Raw genomic sequence first — 17,287 nt, forward strand, 5'->3', positions numbered from 1 at the left:
TAAACCATAAGGAAATTCCCACACAAGCTTCTGACTGAGCCTCTCTCAGGATGCAGAGAGCAGGTAGCCTCTAGACTACAGCAGCCTGGTGGGGACCAGGGTGGGAGAAGAGGGGGAGGCCTGAGGAAAGGGGGTCAGGCTGCTATGTTTGCCCAGCCAAGAGCTTACTGTCCTGCAGCAATGTCCACAGCTGGTTGCACCAGGGCTGGCTGAGGTGTGCGGGGGGGGGGGGGGCGGTAACAGACAATGCTAGGGATCTCTTAAGGGGGCATGGGAGTGGAATGTGGAGGCTCGGGCCCTGATACCAACCGGGGCCTCCTAAAGGCAAGGAATGCCCCGGAGGGTCAGTGGGCTGTGAAGAATTGGGGCGAACCCCTGGCCTGCTCTGCAGCCAGGTGAGTGCAGCTGGTTTGGGAGGGGAAGTGGAGGTAGAAATGAAGCTCCCCTTTGCAGAAGGGTACTGACGACCTCCCACCTCTCACCTCTACCCCACAGAATACCCTGTGTATGCTCCACCCCAGGGAGCTAGCTGATCCCTGCAGTAATTTCAAATGGTTTCGAAAATGGGAGGGCCAGTCTGCCCATTTCCCCAGGTGGGAAGGCCGCTGCCCTCCCACCCCTCACAGCACCAAGATGACTAAGACCTAGGACCGAACCCTGCCACGAGCCACGAGTCCCGGGCTGTGGAAGCAGGAGTTCCAAGGACGTGAGGCAACAGTCAAGGAAATAAATTAATAAATACAGGGGCCTCCGAGGGGCAGGCAGTCCTCTTGAGCACTGGTCCCTGCGAGCCACTCCAGGCCTCCCCGCCGCTCGCTGCTTTTGGTGAGTGGCGAAGGAGCCACATTCTGTCCACTTGGGAGAGGCTGCGGGAACTCAGAGTCTGCATTCCATGCACCGCTCCATGGCTCGAAGCAGCAACTCCGAGTATTGCTCCAGCAGGGCCTGTGTCTGCTCAGCTCTCACTGCCCCTGGGCTGCCCCCTGGGCTGGCCAGCACGGCCCCAGCCAGGGCCTCCAGCTCCTTCCGCACTGAGGAGAAAGGTGTCTCTGAGGAGTTGAGTGATGCGGCTCTGCTCCACCGAGGGGGTCTTGCAGCTGGCCACCTGCAACAGGGCCCCGGGGGAGCTGGAGAAACTGTGGAGGGCTCCTCGCTCCCGAAAAGTAACAAAGTACAAAGTACACTTTCCCTGGCCCAAGCTCTGCAAGAAAGCCCACACCCACCCGGGGCCCAGGAGCTCCAGGGCTAGTCTGAGGCGGCTTCCATCAGCCCCTCGCGGACTGCCACCTGCAGGAGAGTCAATGCAAAGAGCCGCTCTAGACAACAGGTGCATGACAGCAACAGGCGCCCACTGGGCTCCTCCTGAGGAAACTAGGGCAGGTGAACGCTCAGGGTGGTCCTTGGTGACTGGAGCAAGTCTAGCTCTCTGCCGGAAGTGTCCAAATAGCACTGGATCAATAACCCTACCTAGGCTCTCATCCACTGCCCAGGACTGGCCCACCAGCAGAGGACAGACCGTATCACGACTGTCCGGGAATCTTAGCATCTCCAGCAGCTGGCACTATAGTCCGGCGCCTCCTGCCAGGGGACACACTTACCACACGGTAGAGCCGCATGGCCCTGTGCATGTTGTCCTGGAGCTCCGCCACAACATGTTCACACTGTTCCAGGCTCACAGCTGCGTCTGGGGGAGACAAATGGAGCTTAGTGAGGCCCCCTCCCCAGGGTCTGTGCATCCAGGAGAGGCCTCCCCACAGCCAGGCACCCTTCTCCCCTGCCCCGTCCTCTTCGCCCAACAGTATACAGAAAACCAGATCTAGAGGAGAGGGTCTGTCCAGCCCTAGGGCCAGGAGCTTTGTCTTTTGACAATACCCACAGTACCACTTGGTCCTCTTTAGCACTTTCGGTTCTTGGTCATATGCTACCTCTTGCTCGGTGTATTCCCTCCCTCCTCTTTTGATACTTCCTGCACAATTTGAATTATGGTTTGGGTGAAGACTACTGAAAGAACCATGGACTTGGTAGGAGGGTCTCACCATGAGGGGTGTGAGATATGGACCAAGACAGGAGCAAACAGGATGCAACACGCCAGAGGCTGGACACACAAAAAAGGAACGGAGCCAGAGAGCGGACAACAGAGACGGGAGAGAGAGGATGGGACAAGAGATGAGAGCTGGGGGAAGTGCACACCTGAGTCCTGGCTCAGGGCTGCCCCTGGCCTGGTGCACTCCACAGGGCTAGGAGTCTTCTCAGTGGATGGCGGCTGCACACTCTCAGGGCTGTGGAGGAGATTGCTGACTGGCAGTTGCTGGGCACAGGGGCGGGTGGGACCAGGCTGAGCTGAGTCCTCTGTCCTAGGCTTAGGAATAACACCCTCCCCGAAGCATGCCCGCCTGTCAGGTGTACTGTGAGCCCTCCCCAGGCCTGCTGGGGAGTCAGGCCGCTCTGCCTCTCCAGGGGCCCGGCCTTTGGTGACAGGTGAGAACGTGGCCAGGGTAGGGCGGTCAGGCAGTGGTTTGGGGATGTCTAGGACCAGGTGGGCGCGGCTACGCAGGGCCAGCTTGCTGAGTGGTGAGACTCGGACTGGAGACGGAGCTTGCAGTTCAGCAGTCAGGCCCAGGTTCTCCCCGACTGAGATGCTGCAGGCTATCTTGGCCTTGGAGCTGGTGGTGGGGTTCTAGTAGGAGTGGGGCAGCGGTGGACATCCATTTGCCTGCATCAGGGAGCCCAGGGCCTCTGGGGCCTTGGTCTCCCTGGTGAGCAATGGGCCTGGTACAGACGTCTCATCTGCAAAGGAGACAGGCAGGGCAGGGGTTAAAGAAGGCTTCCAGGGCCCAGGAGTGCTACCTGAGGAGGGGCATCCCAGGTGAGGTGTGACACCGAAAGGCCACATTAAGTTTACCCTCCTTTTCTCATGCTCTTGCACCCCGCACCCCACCTCCACCCCGAGGAATCCACCAGGCTCCTCACCCTGCGGCCCCAGGCTGTGCACGGACTGGACTTCATGGATTCCACCTACAGAGCCGGCTGTGGCTGCTCTCTTGGGGGCCCAGCTGCTGTCGGGGCTCAAACAGCGTCGTGGCAACAGCATGGGGGCAGTCCAGGGTTGCCCGGGTAAGGCTCTGCTTCTGGGAGAGCGCCTGGGGGGTTGGCATCACTGCCTCTCAGCTGCTCACCAGACACTTGTGGTGCTTGGACGGGTCTGGACTGCAGGGCTGGGCTGGAGGCTGCTGGTGATAGTTCCCTGTGGTGTGAAATGTGGATGTAGGCCTGGAAAAGGCTCAGTGCTCCACCAGGCCAAGGTGCCAGGAGGGAGGACAGGCACAGGGCCAAGACAACTGTCCCCAACCATCATGGACATGGCAGACAGATGCCCTTAAGGGAGGCAGGGTGGGCCCTGCCGGGAGCCCTAGGCAGTCTCCATACCTGAGTGGGGGGATCTGCACCTGCTGCAGGAATCGTGAAGAGATGCTCCGAGACTCTGTCCTCTCCGGCACCCGGACTGGGCCCCCTTCCAGGGGGACAGACATCAAGAATGGAGACAGTGGGCGGGCCCCAGCCTTCTACCTCCCCTGCAGGGAAGCTCAGGGTGGGATTCTGCCCTTGGACCCTCCTGTTCAGCTAGGTCATGTGGGGAGAAGGGCCATCTGCAGTGGCCAAGTGCTGAGCCATAAGTCCCACCTGGAGCTGCCCCATTGGCCAGGGTCTCAAAGTGCTGTTTGAGAAATTGCTCCTGGTCCGGGGTATGGGGGCTGCCTTCCAGCAGCCTGTAGGAGCCAGTGCCTCCCTCCTCCTCTTCTTCTTCTTCCTCGCCCTCGGCTGGCTCTTCAAGGTCTGAGGAGATGCCATCCACACTCAGGGGCTCCGTGCTCTCAGAGTCTGGATGTGGGGAGCAGGGGGTAGGTATCACACTGCGCTGCCCCCATCTGCCACCAGATCCCCCCCCCTTCACTCTGCTGGCCTCACCTTCATTGGGGTGCTCAGGGCTGGAAAGAAGGCTGCTGCTGTCATCCACCGAACATGCGCTTTCCGGGCTGTGCTTCTCTGAGCCCCTGTTGCCTGAGTACACCCTCCCCAGGGCCCCGTGAGCCGGGGCCTGCACCTGGAACTCACTGCGACAAGGCATGGCGAGGAAGCGCAGTGAGTAGACAGCGGGAGGCCACAGCCTCCTTCTCAAACTCTGCCTGTGAGCGTGCCAGAGGAGGGAGGGAAGAGGAGGCAGGCTAGCCCTGAGAACCCTACCTGAACAGCCTTCAGGGAGTAAAGAGTGCAAATCACTCCATAGGAAGGGGAAACTGGGGGCTGCCTGACCCCTCGAGGCTGGCCAAGGGAAGACCCTTGCCTGGGGCTGTCACTCAGCTCCGGGTAGACAGTCCGATCTTTTATGGGAGCAGACTCCAGATCTTGGGCAAAGACCCCTTCCTCATGGGACAACAATCGGATCACGTGGGAGCAGGAACAGAGTTGGGAAACATACGGCCAAAGGGGCTTTTCATTCTGGGAACACACAAAGGCACACTACTGCAGTGGCTGATGGGAGAAGGGGCCCTGGTGAGCGGCTGGGCGAGGACTTATGGAGGGGAGCTAAAAGACAGCCTGGGCCCCAGCTGGGAGTTCTGAGATCAGTGCCCTGGGCTGCCAACGTCCAGCCACCAGGTACCACCAAGGGTCCTCCAGGTCACCACACCCAAGACAAAGGCCACCTTTCCCTCTCCCCACTGCCCACCCCAAGCACAATCCGCTCACACACACCCCCACCCCCACCCACCCCTGCAGCTTGGGTTACCTTGTGCACTGCAGAACAGAGCCAGACCGAGGCTGCAGCTTACTCACCTGGCTAGCGTGGGAGGCCTCAGAGGCTTGCTGACCAGACTTCCCAGGACCAGAGAGGGTCTTGGCCAGAGAGTCCTGGTTGGAGCCCTGAGAGCTCGGAACTAGCGTGTCCAGCTGCCGCAGCTCCAGCATTGAGCGAACACTCAGCGCCACCCCTGGCTGAGCCCAGCGGCCCCTTCTTCTGGGTTCATGGTTGGATGCAGGAACTAGGCCCAGGAACCCGGTCTCCTGTGTGGGGAGCGGGGCAGCAGGAACACCAACAGACACTCAGATAGCACTTACTGCATGCTCTGTATGCCCTTAACATTAGCATTCACTAACGTTAAATATTCACTCACTTCATCCTCACAATAACCTCTTATCCACTTCTGACAGGCGAGGAAACGGAAGCACAGGTTTGTGTACCTTGGCCAAGCCCACAGTCTACGTAAGTCTGGTTCCAGAGCTCTACCCTTGCCATCATCAAATATCCTCTCACCCTGCTCTTCGCCTGTGAGCAAGGTGTCTCTAAAAGTCCCCTGCGACTGGGGACAGCCTGCACAGGGCTCCAAAGTCCTTTCACTGCACCAAGGACAAAGGCAGGGCCCAAACTGGACATTGCAACCAGTCAGCATGCCCTGAAGACACCTCACCACCACCACCCCGAAAACTGCTGCTGCTGGCCCAGGAGCTGGGGGAGAGGAGGTGTAGGGCTGCCTGGTCCCTGCTCTCTACACATCGGTCCATCCGTCCAGCTGCCTATCTGTGTTGTCTGGCAAGAGCCTTCTTCCACTAACACAGTGGTTCTCAACCTGTGGTTCAAGACTCCTTTGGGGGTCGAATGACCCTTTCACAGGGGTTGCCTAAGACCATCAGAAAACATATTTCCGATGGTCTTGGGAACCGAGACACCGCTCCTCTATCCATCTCCAGGCGAGTCCACCCACATGCAGATACACCCACATGCATGGGCCTGGCATGAAGACTGTTACCTATGCTAAACCATGCTTCAAGACACATTTCAATTATTTGTCATTAGAAATAACTATTTAGCAGTCTGAGCCAATAGATCCATGCCCTGCTGTCTTGACTTCCAGGAAGAGGGTGACTAAGTAACATATACCAGAGGGACTCCACAGAAATCAGCCGAGGAGGGTAACTAAGCAGGAAATTCAACACAGATGGATCGCAGAAGGAGCATTATAAAGATAAGTAGGCCCAGACACACAACGTTTTGAGGAGTTGGGGGCTTTTGGCTTACCACAGTGGAGGCCAGCTAGGGTTGGATCATTTGGAGCCACAGCAGGAGCTCAATCTCAACACATCACAGCTTGCCTACACCAAGGGCAGGGATTAAATCCTTGCAGCCGCACAGGCAGGGATCAGGGCTCAGCTGCATTGTTACTCTTGTTTCCCTCTCTTCTCTCTAACCCCCCCATTCTCAGCAGTCTTAGTTGTTTGTTTATTTTTTTCTCCTCTTTGTCTCTTCCCTGTTCTCTCACACACCACTGCTGATGTCCAAACCACTCACCTCAGCCTAGTGCATCTCCACCTGCACCCCACCCAGTTAGGTGAGCTCCGCCCTGTGCAGCATAGCCCGAGGATTGGGAAATCCCAGCCAACCTCCACCAGGAGATATCCCACCCAACTTCTAACTGGAGAATTCCTGCCTGTGAGGCTGGGGGAGCTCCTATTTTTCCTCTGATGTCCCAAGTGACTGAGGGAACTTCCTCTCTCCTACCTTAATGCTCACACGGCCTAAGGCAAATCGGCCAACACTCACCAACATTTCAAGATGCTGCAGGAACCTCTGCCCCACCTCCACAGTGAGCTACCTAGCCAGAACAATTCCGCCCACCATTCTCGGTAGTCTACACCAAAGCAGGCAACAGACCAGCGTTCAGGGGCACTCCCCTGAGAGGGAAGCCACAGGAGGATAAAGCGATAGGCTAATTCCATAGGGAAATTAGCTGTAGGCAGTTCGAGGAAGCATTCCTACAAGTCTCCCAGAGGAAGCCAGTGCTCTTAGACAACCTGGAAAATGACACCTGGCTCAGCTTAAACAAAGTAACGCAAACACCAATCAATCCTAAGGACCTCATAGACACAAAAACAGGAGAAAAAAATGCAATGGCAGAAGACATCCTGAACATAACGACATGCATAGAAGAAGCAGACAATGAGCTGCCACACAGAAAGAAATTTTCAAATGCTGCTTGGAGTCAATATGAGGGATATGAGGGAAACAATACAGAAAAAGGCAGAAATGAAACAGGAGATAAAGTCCATACAACAAAGGGAAGCACAAGAGCTTAGGGAGGAGATAACAAAAACCAATAGTAGACTAACAGACCTGAGAATGGACTGGGGGAAACAAAGAACTGCATCGGTGACTTGGAGGACAGCCAAGCAGAGTTTAACAAATGCAAACAAAAATCTAATTAGATCATCAGAGAAGCTGAAGAAAACCTAAGAGCTATGTCTGATGCTATGAAGCAGAACAACATTAGAATTATTGGCTTACAAGAGGAAGGTACAACAAAGAAGTCATCAGCAACCATAATGAGAGAATTCTTGGATGAAAACTTCCCCAGCTTAATGAATAAAAATCAGGCAACAATTTAGAAGTCTAAAAGAACACCAGCTAGACTAAATCCCAAGAACTCACCAAGGCACATAATAGTTGAACTATCCAACTTAGAGGAAAAGGAGAAAATCATGAGGGCAGCGAGGGAAAAACAAGCAATCACATATTAATGTTCCCAAATAAGAATATGCTCAGACCTATCAGCAGAAACTATAAAGAGGCGAGAGTGGAGTAACATAGTCCAAAAATTGAAGGAAAACAATGAAAACCCAGGAACACTCTACTCAGCCAAATTATCAATCAAGATAGATGGAGAAGTAAGAGTCTTCTCAGACAAGGAAAAACTCAAAGAATATGTTATAAGAAACCCAGCCCTACAAAAGATTCTTGCCAACCCAGTATGGGCAGAAGAACAGCATTCACCAAGCATAAATAAGAGACCGCCACATAGAATAACCTCACCCAGAGGTCAACAAAGAGAAAATAGACCCCAAGATAGCATTGGCTTAAGGATGGAAAGAAGACAAGAATGATACACACACAAACATGCACAACACACTAATGAGAAATGAAGGTAGGCAAACACCCAACATAAAAGGTGTAAGATGACATCACAGAGTCCATAGATGGAGATAATAACCAAGAATATCAGTGTCCTGAATTCAGGAATTAAAAGACTGAGGCTAGCAGACTGGCTTAGAAAACACAACTCACCAACCTGCTTCCTACAGGAGACACGTCTCAAGGCTACAGACAAAAATAGGCTGAGGCACAAAGGCTGGAGAAAGGCATACCAAGCAAAGAGGATTTCATTTAAAAGCAAGGGTTGCAATCCTAATCTCAGATAAAATTGACCTCAAATTGCAAGCCATAAAAAGAGATAAGGAAGGAAACTATATAATGCTCAAAGGAATGGTAGACTAAGAACCTCTAAGCATTCTAAAGATATATTCCCCAAATGAGAGACCTGATGAATATGTCAACCAAACACTCCAAAAGTTGGAAAAAGAAATCACGGCCTCAACAATTGTAGTGGGGGACTTCAATACACCTCACTGAGAAAGACAGATCACAGGGAAAGAAACTCAACAAGGAGGCTAGAGATCTAAACGTTACAATTAGACTATTTGACCTGATAGACATTTACAGAGCTATTCATCCAAATACAAAAAAATCACATGGCTTTCAAGCCCACATGGCAGAGACCACATGCTGGGACATCAGGCGAATCTACATAAATTTAAACACATTGATATCCTTACAGACCTCTCTCTCTCTGACCACTGTGCCATAAGGCTGAAAATGAACAAAAGGAAGACAAAGAAAACAAGAGCAAACAATTGCAGGATCAATAACTCTCTACTGCAAAAAGAGTGCATACTGGCACAGATCAAAGATGAAATTGGGAAATTTCTAGAAACCAATGAGAATGAGAACACAATGTACCGAAACGTACAGGACAGAGCAAAGGCAGTTATCAGAGGAAGTTTCATAGCAATTCATGCACAGGTGAAAAAGATAGAGACTCATGATTGATATGCAGGCCAAAAAATTCACGAGAGCACAGTCAGCAGGACAATCCCACTAATAGGAAAAGAAAAGAAATAATAAAAATTAGGGCTGAGATTCAGGAGTGAGAAAATAATAAAATTATGGAATTATTTAATGCTGCTAAAAGTTGGTCCTTTGACAGGATAAACAGAATCAACAGACAGCTGGCAAACCTAACCAAAGAAAGGAAGGAACAAATTTCAACAGCAGGAATGAGGGATGAAAGAGGGGACATTACAACAGACCCTAATGAAATCAAACAGATAATTACACAGTACTAGGAAGGATTGTACGCCAATGAACTCAACAACTTGGAAGACATGGACACATTCTTGGAAAAACAATCCCTCCCTAGACTATCCCCAAAAGACGTCGAGAACCTCAACAGACCCATAGCAATAGGAGAACTAGAACAGGTTATCAAGGGATTACCAACAAAAAAAAAAATCCCCTGGACCAGATGGATTCACTGGAGAATTCTACCAAGCACTTAGGGAAGTACTAACACCAATCCTACACAAACTCTTCAGGAACATAGAAGAAGACGGCAAACTCCCGAACTCCTTTTACGAAGCTAGTACACCTCTGATACCAAAACCAGGCACAAATAATTCACCATGACCAAGTGGGATTCTTACCAGGGATTCAGGGATGCAGGGATGGTTCAACATACGAAAGATCATTAGTATCATTCGCCACATTGACATGAAAAACTATAAGACCCACATGATAATATCGATAGATGCAGAAAAAGCATTTGACAATATCTAACACCAATTCCTGTTTAAGACACTTGAGACGATAGGAACAGAAGGAAAATTCCTCAAGACAATACAAGCTATACATGAAAAAAAAAAACAATAAACAACAGCCAACATGGTAGTCAATGGAGAAAAGACGCACACAATCTCACTGAAAAGGGGGACCAGACAAGGATGCCCTTTGTCCCCTCTCTTATTTAACATTGTACTGGAGGTTATGGCTAACAGCATAAGGCAAAGAAAAGACATCAAAGGTATTCGTCTGGGGAAGGAAGAGGGGAAACTATCGTTATTTGCAGATGATTGATTTTATATATGGAAAGTCCCAAAAGCTCCACAACGGGAGTACTGGAAGCAACAGAGGAGTTTGGCAGAGTGGCAGGATACAAGATCTACAAACAGAAGTCCATCAGACTGTTATACACATCGGATAAGACCACAGAAGAGGAGATAAAAAAGGTGGTACCCTTCACAATAGCCAAGCACAAGTTCAAATATCTAGGGATATACCTGACTGAAAAAACAAAAGAGCTATATAAGGAAAATTACAAAACGCTATTACAAGAAATCCAGAGCGATGTCAACAAATGGCAGAATATTCCATGCTCGTGGATGCGAAGACTCTTTTTAGTAAAGATGTCAGTTCTGCCCGCGGCAATATATAAGTTTAATGCAATCCCGATACAATTACCCTCATCTTTCTTCAAAGAAATGGAAAAATTGATTACCAACTTCATATGGAGAGGAAAGAAGCCCAGAATTAGCAGAAACTCCTCAAGAAGGACACAGTGAGAGGGCTTGCTTTACTTGACTTTAGCACATACTATACAGCTACAGTTGTCAAAACCGCATGGCATTGGTGTGACAGATACTCAGACCAGTGGAAAAGAACTGAAACCCCAGAGATAAAATCATCAGCATACAGAAAACTGATCTTGATAAGGGCCCAAAAAATGTCCAGTGGGAAGCAGATGCCGCTTCAACAAGTGGTGCTGGAAAAATTGGATATCTACCTACAGGAAATGAAGCAAAACCCTTATCTCACACCATGAACAAGAATAAACTCAAGGTGGATGACAGACCTTGAAGTAAAACCCCACACTATCAGGGCCATCAATGAGGGAATTGGGACTAACTTGAGTTCTTTGGCACAGGGAATACAGAGGCTATCAGAAATAGGGAAGGACACAAACACAGAGAAGGCACAAATTGACAAGTGGGATATACTGAAGATAAAACACCTGTGTATATTGAAAGAATTCACCAAGAGAGTCCATGGACTGGGAAAACATCTGTAGCAATGACACATCAGACAAAGGCCTTATTACTAAAATCTACAATACTCTGCTAGCTTCCAAAAAGAAAAAAAAAATAATTTCCCGCTGAGGTGGGCAAAGGACCTGAACAGAAGTTTCAAAGAGTCTGAAAACCGAATGGCCAATAAACATATAAGAAATTGTTCCTTATCTTTAGCCATAAGAGAAATGCAAATTAAAACAACAATAAGGTACTACCTAATACCTTCAAAGGTAGCCCAATTCAAAAAATCAGAAAGCAAGAAGTGTTGGAGGGGCTGTGGGCAGACAGGAACTCTCATCCACTGCTGGTAGACCTGTAGGTATGTACAACCACTATGGAAATCAATGTGGTGATACCTAAAACAAATGGAAATTGAGCTACCAAATGACCCAGCAATCCCCCTACTGGGCATATACCCAGAAGAAGCAAGAAACAAACCATGGCCAGACATCTGTGCTCCAATGTTCATCGCGGCACAGTTCACAATTGCAAGGAGTTGGAAACAACCCAAATTTCAATCAACTGATGAGTGGATTATAACACTGGTGCATACATACAATGGAGTACTATGCATCAGTAAAAAGCAGTGATGAACATATGAAGCACATCGCCACATGGGAAGAACTGGAGGAAATCATGCTAAGGGAAGTAAGCCAAGCACAAAAGGACAAGTAAAACATGAGTCCGAGGTAAGCTTAAAAAAAAAAAAAAGCAAAAGGGGCATGGGAAAAAGCTATTGTATACAAACATTCCTGGAGTTGAAGACCAGGTAGTATGGTAGTGACCAGACCAAATTCAGGGATATATATGGTAGCCAAATAAAAAGGAAGGGGGGAAAGGATAAAAATAAAAGAAATGGGTAGTTGGGGCACAGGGCACTAACCCACCCAAGGGGAGGGTATTGTTTATATCTCCACAGGGAAAGAGGGACCAGATTTCAACCCGGTGCTCCAAGATGTAAATGCAACATGCCGGTATGGAGTAGGGAACCAGTGGAGAGGTCTGAGGGTCCGGCCCCAATCTCAACTATGTGGACAGCTGCCCCCCCCACCCCCCGAGAAGAATCTATTTCAGAGGACAGCACTGAATCTACAGCTCAGGGAGAGGGGCATGTCTGATCAAAGCACATGGGAGCAAATGATGGGGGAGGAAGAGAGAGTGGAGCACATCCTGGCCCACCAAGCCTTGAGGACGATATTCCCGCTCAGAGCAGCCAATCCACAGAGAAGACCATATGGCCGACCCCAATACAAGACATGGCATCCCTCACTGACCCATAACCCTACAGGGGACAACAGTGGAGATACAATGTGTGAATTAAACCCGATCTGATCCCACCACATCGAGGCCAAACACTAAAGGTGTGGGAACAGAACAGCAAGGAGAACAGAGCAACGAAGTCCCCAGGGAATACCAAAACTAGCCTTTGGGGCCAGGGCTTGGCATCCCATTAGACTCAACCGGAAAACACTCCTAAAAGCCAACAAACAGTCCTTGAACGAACTACAAGCTTTTCTTTTTTGCTTGTTGTTGTTTTGTGTTTTGTTTCGTCATTGGCTTTTTGTTGTTGTTTTGTTGCTTGGTTTTGCTCTGTCTTTTTTTGTGTGTGCCTCTTATTATCTCCGCAAGTCTGTCTAAATAAGACAGGCTGGATGAACAATCTGGAGGAGAAAACAACTAGACCGACAGTTCTGGGGGGACATGGGAGAGGGGGAGGTGGGGGGAAAGGTAGTGGTGTTAACAAACCCAGAGACCAGGGAACAAGTGATCCAAATCGGTGGTGACGAGGGTGTAAGAGGCCTGGTAGGTTTTGTTCAAGGGTAATGTAACCAGAGGAATTACTGAAACCCAAATAAAGGCTGAGCATGACAGTGGGACAAGAGGAAAGTCAAAGAAAATAGAGGAAAGAGCTTGGGAGCAAAGGGCATTTATAGAGGTCTAAATAAAGGCATGTACATATGTAAATATATTTATATATGAGGATGGAAAAACAGATATAGGTGCATATATTTATAGGTTTAGTATTAAGGTAGCAGATGGACATTGGGCCTCCACTCAAGTACTCCCTCAATGCAAGAATACTTTGTTCTATTAAACTGGTATTCCATGATGCTCACCTTCCCAACACGATTGCTGAACACAAAATGTGTGATCATGAGGTGCTGAAGGCATCAAATATCAGGCATCAAAGAACAAAAAATTCTACCATTGTGTGCTCACCTTCCCGATATAATCACTGAAGACAAATGGGTGCATAAGCAAATGTGGTGAAAAATGCTGATGGTGCCCCACTATCAAGAGATATAGCACCTGGATTTTTAAAGGCTTGAAGGTACACAAGCAGATGTCTAGCTCAGAAGCAATAAAGCCCACATGGAAGAAGCACACCAGCCTATGTGATCACAAAGTGTTAAAGGGATGAGGTATCAGGCATCAAAGAACCAAAAATCATATCATTGTGAACGAGGGGGAATGTGGAGTGGGAACCCAAAGCCCATCAGTAGGTAACTGGACATCCCCTTACAGAAGGGTCTCGGGAAAGAGACGAGCCAGTCAGGGTTGTGTAGCAACAATGAAATACACAACTTTCCTCTAGTTCCTAAATGCTTCCTCCCCACCCACTATCATGATCCCAATTCTACCTTACAAATCTGGCTAGACCAGAGGATGTACAGATAGGAACTGGAAACACAGGGAATCCAGGACAGATGATCCCTGCAGGACCAGCGGTGAGAGTGGAGATACCGAGAGGGTGGAGGGAGGGTGGTGTAGAAAAGGGGAACTGATTACAACGATCTACACATAGCCTCCTCCCTGGGGGATGGACAACAGAAAATTGGGTAAAGGGAGACATCTGACAGTGTAAGATATGACAAAAGAATAATTTTAAATTATCAAGGGTTCATGAGGGAAGGGAGAGTGGGGGAAAGAGGGGAAAAATGAGGAGCTGGTGCCAGGGGCTTAAGTAGAGAGCAAATGTTTTGAGAATGATGAGGGTAACGAATGTACAAATGTGCTTTATACAATTGATGTACGTATGGACTGTGATGTTAGTATGAGCCCCAAATAATATGATTTCAAAAAAATATTTCACAGTATATAATTACATGTTGTTTTGTGAAGAATCACTACGCTTTAATTATGTTCAATTTGTAGCAATGAAAATACATCCTGCATATCAGATATTTACATGATGATTCATAACAGTAGCAAAACTACAGTGATGAAGTAGCAATGAAAATACCTTTCTGGTTGGGGTCCCCACCACATGAGGAACTGTGTGCAAGGGTCTCGGCATGAGGAAGGTGGAGAGCCACTGCTCTAACAAATGCTCGGGGTCCTGAGCTGGCCTCCTCGCCTGCGATCTTCAGGGCGCGCTCTCTGGATTGCTGCTCTTGGGACCTTCGATTTCCCGATTTCAGTTCTGTTTGGCCCGTGACATCCCCCTTCCAGTCCCAACCTCACCCTGGTCCTCTGACCTCGTGGAGCCCACGCAGGAAGTACCCGAGCTCCCCTGGGCCCTCACTGGGATCCGTAGTTGCTTTACCTCCTTCCACCCCAAGGCCCTCCCTTGGCCTTTAGGATGGTGACTTACCCGACTCATCTCCCAGTGGGACAGGCTTCGTGGCAGGGCTGAACTAGGGACCGAGGCTAGACAAAAACAGTCAGTCAAAGGGTGTGGCTCCCGCCCACCCATGCGCAGAGCCCCGCCCCCCACAGCACTCCCACAACCCCACAGTTCCAGGCAGCCCACATGTCGCTGCTCCATACGCGGAGGCCACCTGACTCCGTCAGACCTGAGCCACACAGACCTGGCTCCTTCCTGATGCTCTTGGCTGGAACAGGCAGAGCGGGGAGTTCTTCTTCTTCTTCCGGCCCCTCCTCTACACCCTCCTTGTCACTGTCTGACGAGAGAGCTGCTCCAGCAGAGAGCACTAGGGGGACTTTGTGCCTGAGTCCGAGACAAGGAAGGGCAGAGGGAAAGGAGGCTGAGTCTGGGAAGAGGGCACCAGGTGGACTTCATGTGAGAAGATAGCTCTTGGGAGGAAGAAGTGGCTGGCTGACAGATCCGGGGCCTGGGAGGGCGGGCCAGGAAGACTGCAGCACACCATCTGGGCCCAGCTCCTCTTATTACCGACTGGGCCCAGAAGCCCTTTGGGGTGATGATGGTCCTTGCTGCTTGATCCTTCGCTGACGATTGCACAGCTCAGCCAGTCGCTGCCGCATGCTGATGGTCATCTCTGAGCTCAGGCGCCACACAAATATACAGCTGGGAGAGAAGCACAGAGTTGGGTCAGGGAGGGGAGGATGGCCTTTGGGAAGGGCAGTGTCATCAGTCCCTTCTCCCTGGGCAGCCGTCTACTGCCAGGTCCAGTTCAGCCCACAAGTATCCCTGTGCAGTCCCACATCCCAGAGACCACGGCCACCAAGCCCTGAGAAGGAAGAGAGGAAAGAGGCAGGAGACGTCCAGGGCCCAGACGAGACTCCATCCCCCAGGGAAGCTGCTTCCGCTCACCTGTCCCCAGACACGGAGATGAGATGTTTGCAGTCATTACTGAATTTCATTCCAGTGACAATCTCTGGAAAGGAGCACAGAGCAGGGCCAGTGAGCCACCCTGAATTCTCACCCCAGGCTCAGCCAGCATCAGAGGCAGGCCCGCTCGTGAGCAGGGCCCATGCAGCTCTGCTGAGTCCCAAAAGAGGCCAAGTATCAGAGGTGGAGCACGGAGACTACACTCACCTGAGTGGCCAAACATGGTGGCCACACACTCGCCTGAGGAGAAGTCAAAAATGGAAAGATTCTTGCCAGAACAGCTGGTGGCAATGTAGATCCTGGAGGGGTCTGTCTGCACCTGAGGAGAAAGCCACAGAGCTGGACAAGGACAGGCGGCCCTGGTCCTCTCTCTGTAGCCAGCACTCCTTTCTCCCAGGCCTGTGACCTCGTGTCCATCCCTCGGGGCCCGGACCTTGATAAGGGTGCCGTCCTCACCCTGAAACCCTTTAAACAGTTTCTTCTGCTTCCCGCTGCTGATGTTGAAGATGCTGAGGGAGAAGGTCCGCATTGTGCACCCAGGGGTGGCAGAAACACAGCCCTCCCTCCCAGCCCCGCGTCCTTGGAGGGGAGCCACCACCGCCAACACCCAGGGAGCTACAAACTCCTGGGAATGGTAAGATTCTAAAATGATATGAAATCCTGGGAAAAATGACAAAATGGGAACGTGATGTCTGGAGGCAGCCCCCCAGGGCATGAGGACAAGAGCCTGCACATAAACGAAGGACACCTAACCTAATGCACGTGCACATGAATCAAGGACACCCCCAGAAGGAATGTGATCAGTGCTGGGGAACAGGGACTCTCAGGGACGGGCTCCTGGCGTGATTTGGATGGGCAAGAACCACCACTCCTGCGGTTTGCTCCCACATCCTCACAGGGCAAGTCTATGGGAGGGCAGCCCTGTTCCACACTGTGACCAGCAGTGGGACTCCAGGGATAAGGAATGTTTTAAGGAGGTGTTTTCCAAAATGTGGTTCCCAAATTGGCAGCTTCAGCCTCACCGGGAACTACTTGTTAGCACTGCAAACTGAAGAGAGCCTCCCCAGATCTGCTGAACCCGAGAGCCAGCAGTATGTACTAAGGGGCCACCATAGCACTTCTGATGCAGGCTACAGCCTAAGAACACTGCTCTAGGGCAGACCAAACACCCAAAGTGGACACCAGTACAGAAAGTCAAAATTGACACCAGTCCTATGCGGGCCGCAGGCTGTCACTCTCTGCTAAGGCCAGGCCACCCCCTCTGCAGTGCCTGAGCTTCCTTTCTCACTCACCTCGCTGGTGACCAGGTACTTGCCATCAGGAGAGAAGGCAAGGGCAGTGATGGTTTTCCTGAAAGGAATGGGGGTAGGCTCAATAGGGGCACTGGCAGCCTGGCCCAGGTCCTGCCTCTCACAGTCCCCTCTCAAAAAAGGGCAGCAAACCCGTCGTCCCTGTGCTGCTTCCCTTGCAGGCCTGGGGCCCAACAGGGCCCAATGCCACAGAAAAGCAGGTGACACCCCTCTGGCCGTCCCTGGGGAAAGGTGTCACTCCCCAAAGCCCCAGAGCCCATTTACCTGGAGCTGTTGAGGATGTGGTGCTGCTTGTGTTTCCGGGGATTGAAGAGCACAACCACACACCTGGGTAGAGGGAGAAGGGAGCACAGCCTTAGCACCCTGCCTCAGTGGCCCAGCCCAGAGGACCCCACGTTGCCAGAGTGCAGCTGGCTCCTGACAGCACTCTTCT

General features: G+C 50.9%; 1 protein-coding gene across 1 annotated transcript; it reads right to left on the minus strand.

Annotated features, from left to right (window-relative positions):
* Nucleotides 1–876: 876 nt before the first annotated feature.
* On the minus strand, nt 877–16,073 carry LOC142461052 (mitogen-activated protein kinase-binding protein 1-like). The gene is given in 18 exon segments (XM_075562702.1): nt 877–1,041; nt 1,043–1,105; nt 1,599–1,684; nt 2,191–2,787; nt 2,971–3,099; nt 3,102–3,244; nt 3,427–3,511; nt 3,682–3,879; nt 3,967–4,128; nt 4,344–4,497; nt 4,834–5,061; nt 6,344–6,349; nt 14,606–14,661; nt 14,823–14,962; nt 15,146–15,280; nt 15,527–15,590; nt 15,752–15,863; nt 15,978–16,073. Coding segments are annotated over 18 exon segments (2,619 nt in total).
* Nucleotides 16,074–17,287: the final 1,214 nt, after the last annotated feature.

The sequence above is a fragment of the Tenrec ecaudatus genome, chromosome 11, assembly GCF_050624435.1.
Source record: "Tenrec ecaudatus isolate mTenEca1 chromosome 11, mTenEca1.hap1, whole genome shotgun sequence".
NCBI classification, from domain to species: Eukaryota; Metazoa; Chordata; class Mammalia; order Afrosoricida; family Tenrecidae; genus Tenrec; species Tenrec ecaudatus.